We start from the raw sequence: 5,234 nt of genomic DNA, 5'->3' as shown, positions 1-5,234 counted from the left end.
TTCGTCCGCAGATCCTGCGCTCGTTCTGCGTCACACAAACCAGCGGAGATCAGGAGTGACTCTCACATTGTCCTGCACATAAATCAGCACAGAACCGCCTTCACTAACTCATCAGTCATGCAGCAACCAGAGAAATCCATAGTAAACATCAAGACTTTATGCTGAGTAATAAACAGGCAAAACTTCTCTCATCATTTATGCACCATCTCGTTCCAAACCTGGCATAGCCACTATGTTAAAACTGTGTCTTAAGAACTAATTTGACAACTTAGCCGTTAACCAAGTGGTTTCGGATTCAAATTAGTCCAATCTACCTTTAAAAAGTCTAGTTTTCTTGAAGAAAAAACTTAGATGACTAACTTTTAAGACTAGTCCAAGTGGTTTGTGCAACCAGCAATTGAATAACTCTCTTTTTTCTGTGGAACACAAACGGAGATGTTTAGAAGAATGTTCACGCCGCTCTTTTCCATGCAATGAAAGTGCAAAACGAAACAAATAAACAGCATGCCAGGATCATAACAGTTGTCCATATGAATCTATATTCCTAGTCTTTTAAAGATTGAGCTCATCCATTTCTGTGTAACCCGAAGCGCGTTCCGCTCTCATAATGTTATATCCGCTGCTGAGTGACACTAAAGCTCCTGCACACTGAGAGAAATTTTCGTACGTGTTTTTTCGTATTCCTCATCCTAAAAATTCGTCACGCACAGAAACCTTGCACACTGAGTCTGATGCGTATCAATTAATCCGTTTCGAAAAAATCGCAAAACAATCAAAAATGGAGTCTTCATGCAGTGAGGATGGTTTTGTTGTCCTCTCGCTTCTTCAAAAGAGAGAGAGAAAAAAAGAGGAAATATTGGGTCCATCCAATCCTGAGATATAGAGAGGAAGGAGCAGCGGGATTATCATTTAGGATGTCAGTGTGATTGCTAGCGATACTAGAGCCACATATTAAAAAGAAGACCACCAATTTCAATTTCTTTTCTTTTTCAAATTGCGAAAAACGCAGAAAATCGAACCCGATCCGAATTTTTTTATGACAGACGAAAGTTTCGGGAGGCAGCGTGTAAACGTGATTGACAACAACGTGAGGTCGTATTTATTTTTTACCGTGCAAAAGTTTCGTACGAGAATTTCAGACTCGGTGTGCAATGACCTTAAAGGGATAGTTCGCCCAAAAATTTAAATTCTGTCGTTAATTACTCGCCCTCATGTCGTTCCAAACCCTTAAGACCTTTGTTCATCTTCGGAACACAATTTAAGATATTTGTGATGAAATCCGAGAGCTCTCTGACCCTGCATAGACAGCAACACAACTGAAATGTTCCTAGGTCCAGAAACGTAATCCATGGGACATCAGGGGTTCAAGGGTAATTTCACGAAGCTACGAGAATACATTTTGTGCGCAAAGAAAACAAAAATAAGTACTTATTATAATATTTTCCATTGTGGAGAGTATCACGATGCATGCGCTTGCTTCCACTTCATGTAAACAGCGCATGCGCATGACGCTGCGGCTTACGTTAACATAATAAACTAGTTGTTTTTGTTTTCTTTGAGCACAAAAAGTATTCTCGTAGCTTCGTGAAATTACGGTTGAACCCCTGATGTCACATGGATTACGTTTCTGGACCTAGGAACATTTCAGTTGTGTTGCTGTCTATGCAGGGTCAGAGAGCTCTCGGATTTCATCACAAATATCTTCATTTGTGTTCCGAAGATCTTACAGGTAATTAATGACAGAATTCAAATTTTTGGGTGAACTAACCCTTTAACTCTGCAGGTTTTTCACTGGCATGTAATCTCCACTCGAGGGCTCGATCAGCCCGCAGGAGCTCTGCAGGTCCAGGTTGAGGAGGTCCAGGTCTAATGCAGGGATGGAGCAGCTCGGTCGCAGCAGCAGATCCGTGCGCGGGAGGCACATGAGCGGGTGTCTGCTGGGCTGCGGCGCCGGCAGGTCCTGGGGCAGGTGCGGAGCCAGGTTTAAGCCCAGAGGACTGGGCAGCTCCATCTCCTCCATGCTGTCCTCGGCTCCGCCGGCGAAACCCGAATCCGGACTCTGTGTGTCCTGCCTCAGCTTCTCCAGAGAGAACTCCAGCTCCTCGGTGTGCTTCTCTCCAGCGGCGCGAGCGACGTCAGCGGCGCCCCCTGCTGGCCCGTAGGAGGAGTGTGCCGAGCAGGGCTCCAGAGCGTCGCTTGGCCCCTTGGAGCTCTGGGACATGAAGTAGGTGGAGTTGGAGAAGTTGGAGGATTTGGCGGTGTCATCCCATCCGTCCTGCGGGCCGCCGCTGTTTCTGTGCGAGCCGCGGGATTCGCAGGCGTCCTGCAGCTTCAGGACCTCGACCGGACTGATGAACTCGGTGTCCACTCTGATGAAGCTCTCGTGCACTAAAACCGACCCCAGCCAAGACTGATGGAGAGAACGTGGGTTATCAAACAGAACTGAACGAAAACCAATGCGTGTCTGATTTTATAAAACGGATAGTTCCGGTGCTTGATTCTGATTGGCTGAGCCGCGTTCAAAGCTGTTGTAAATGACTCTACAAAGTAACATACACCTTTGTTTACGTTTGTGTGTTGCTCGGCAACCACTTTGTTGCAACCACAACTGTTTCTGAGGAACTACATTGTTTGGTGGAAGAATACTGTTTTTATTAATATCTGTTATGAATTCTTCCCTTTAAGTTTAAGACTTGCGATCTGCGTGATGTTTCAGTAATGACTTACGTAAATAACGTAGTGCAGGGTTCACCGCATGTACGGTCTTAGCGTAACTGCCTATTCACTAAGTTACCTCAGCACGGCAGTCATACTGCGTGCTCTCACACAGGTGCAGCGTTTATGTGCAAGAGAAAGTGCGTGACAAAGTGAGTTACTTCGATGTATATTGTTAATTACCTAGATTATTACAGTGTACCACAATTGTGTTAACTTCGACAGTGTTTATGATGTTATTGAAGTTTAGCGATCTTTCTGAGTGTAATTTGATCCTGTTTAACGAGCGGCTTAGCCCCGTTAGCATCGCAGTGTGCATTGTTCATGTTTACAACTGTATTACATTTAAGGGTAACATTTTTATGGTGATAATACCTTTCAACGACCATTATTACTACCATCTGTATTAATGATACAGTCGCATTTCTATATATAACTTATATTTCATTGTTTGTAATCTTACTATGCAGATTGTTATTCTCACAGAGATATTGCTGATATATTTCTCAGTTTATATTCTATATATCAGTGCACTTTACAAAGTTGTTTATTATAGAATTTGTGATGTTGAGTCATTGGTTATATTTGAACAATGAATATTTATATCTGTTGTTTTATTTATTTCAGAAACTACCTCAAATACACTAACATGTGTATATGGTCAAATCTTGTGCAATAAACGGTCAAACTCAATATGATGACTCGACTCCCTGACAAGAGTTCTGCAGCGGTCAATAACTATTAACCAGCATTCAGTGGGGCAGTCCCCAACAATATCATTACACTTTATTTCCTCTGTTTTACTTTGTGAAACCTTACTATGTATATGGAATAACCGTTTTATAAAAGCAATAAGCCCCGTGAAGCCGTGGTTTACAGTGAGTTTATAACAGCTAAAGTACCTAACAACAACCCTTAGCTGTTATAAATTCACTGTAAACCACGGCTTCTTGGGGCTTATTGCTTTTATCTGATGCGCGGGACTCACCGTGAAATTCCCACCGTGGCTCGAGTTCAGATCACCGAAGAATTTGGAGGGATCAGGAATATACGTGGAACCGTTCTTCTGGACCCTGAAAGGTGAAGAAGCCACATTCCTGTGGCCCAATACTGTCATTCTGTGCTCAGATACACTCTTTATAACAGATCCTAACAGATGTAATGTATCTCATATAACCTGACACTTTCTTTGTCCTCACTGAAATAATTTACAATCATTTTCTGCTTAAGAGGTCATGTGGGATAATTGTAAGTCAGCTCTTTTATATATTGTTGCATTATAGTTATTATTATAGTTAGTTATCGTTATTGTTGCTATTATTAGTGTAAAGTTATTTTTATAGTCAGTTATAGTTATTATAGTTGTAGTTATTATCATTTCACTGTAGTTATTTTTTGTTATTGTAGTTTTTATTGTGTTGTAATTATAGTTATCATTATTGTTATTACTGGTATCGCTATAGTAATAGCTATCGCTATAGTCATCGTTATAATTATCATTATTGTTACAGTTACTGTTATCATTGCCATTATTGTTTTAGGTCATTATCATTACAGTTATCTTTATTGGTAGTTATCATTATCATTATAGTTAACATTATAGTTATTATTTCATTATAGTTATTGTTACTTTTTAGCTTTTGTTATCCTTATATATATTGTTATAGTTATCATTATAGCTGTCATTGTTATTGTCATTTTTATAGTTATCATTATCATTATAGTAATTATCATTATAATTATTGTCATAGTTTGTAAACCGTTATTATTAGTAGTATTACAGTTATCGTTATCATTGTCATTATAGTTATCATTATCGTTATAGTTAACATTATAGTTATTGTTATCATTATAATTATTGTCATAGTTTGTAAATCATTATTATTAGCATTATAGTTATCGTTGTCATTATATTTATCATTATAGTTAACAGTTATATTAATTATTATAGTTAATGTTATCGTTGTCATCATAGTTATTGTCATTATTATTATTAGCAGCATTATAGTTATAGTTATCATTATCGTTATTGTTATAGTTGTTGTTTGTGTTGTGAACTCACTGAAGACTCCTCCCAGGTGCATCAGGCATCAGCAGCGTCACACTCACCTTTTGATTCTCTTGCACTTGATGAGAATGGTGAAGATTAATATGGTGGCCAGAGTGATTCCTGTGAGCGTGATTCCTGCCACAGACGATTCCAGCTGGATGATCTCTGAAGAAGCAGATGAGAGCGTTAGAGTGTGTGCGTGCGTGCGTGCGTGTGCGTGTGTGTGTGAGTGTGTGTGTGTGTGTGTGTGTGTGTGTGTGCGTGAGTGTGCGTGCGTGTCTGTGTGTGTGTGCGTGCGTGCGCGTGAGTGTGTGCGTGCGTGCGTGCGTGCGTGTGTGTGTGTACCTGGTATTTATCACGTTATGGGGACCAAATGTCCCCACAAGGATAGTAATACTAGTAAATTTTGACCTTGTGGGGACATTTTTGAGGTCCCCATGAGGAAACAAGCTTATAAATCATACAGAAT

General features: G+C 40.2%; 1 protein-coding gene across 4 annotated transcripts in view; it reads right to left on the bottom strand.

Annotated features, from left to right (window-relative positions):
* Positions 1-1,761: 1,761 nt before the first annotated feature.
* Positions 1,762-5,234, bottom strand: part of LOC107666717 (interleukin-2 receptor subunit beta) — a 20,384-nt gene continuing 16,911 nt past the window's right edge. For all 4 annotated transcript variants that reach the window (XM_016458145.1, XM_016458146.1, XM_016458147.1 and 1 more), the window contains 3 exons: positions 4,825-4,930; positions 3,704-3,812; positions 1,762-2,410 (listed from right to left, as the gene is read on the bottom strand). In XM_016458145.1, coding sequence (XP_016313631.1) covers positions 1,772-2,410; positions 3,704-3,812; positions 4,825-4,930 — 854 coding nt within the window. In that variant the 3' untranslated portion in view covers positions 1,762-1,771. The remainder of the gene's footprint in view (positions 2,411-3,703; positions 3,813-4,824; positions 4,931-5,234) is intronic.

Source organism: Sinocyclocheilus anshuiensis, unplaced genomic scaffold, assembly GCF_001515605.1.
Source record: "Sinocyclocheilus anshuiensis isolate Anshui unplaced genomic scaffold, SAMN03320099.WGS_v1.1 scaffold91, whole genome shotgun sequence".
NCBI classification, from domain to species: Eukaryota; Metazoa; Chordata; class Actinopteri; order Cypriniformes; family Cyprinidae; genus Sinocyclocheilus; species Sinocyclocheilus anshuiensis.
This window is presented reverse-complemented; position numbering and strand designations above follow the sequence as displayed.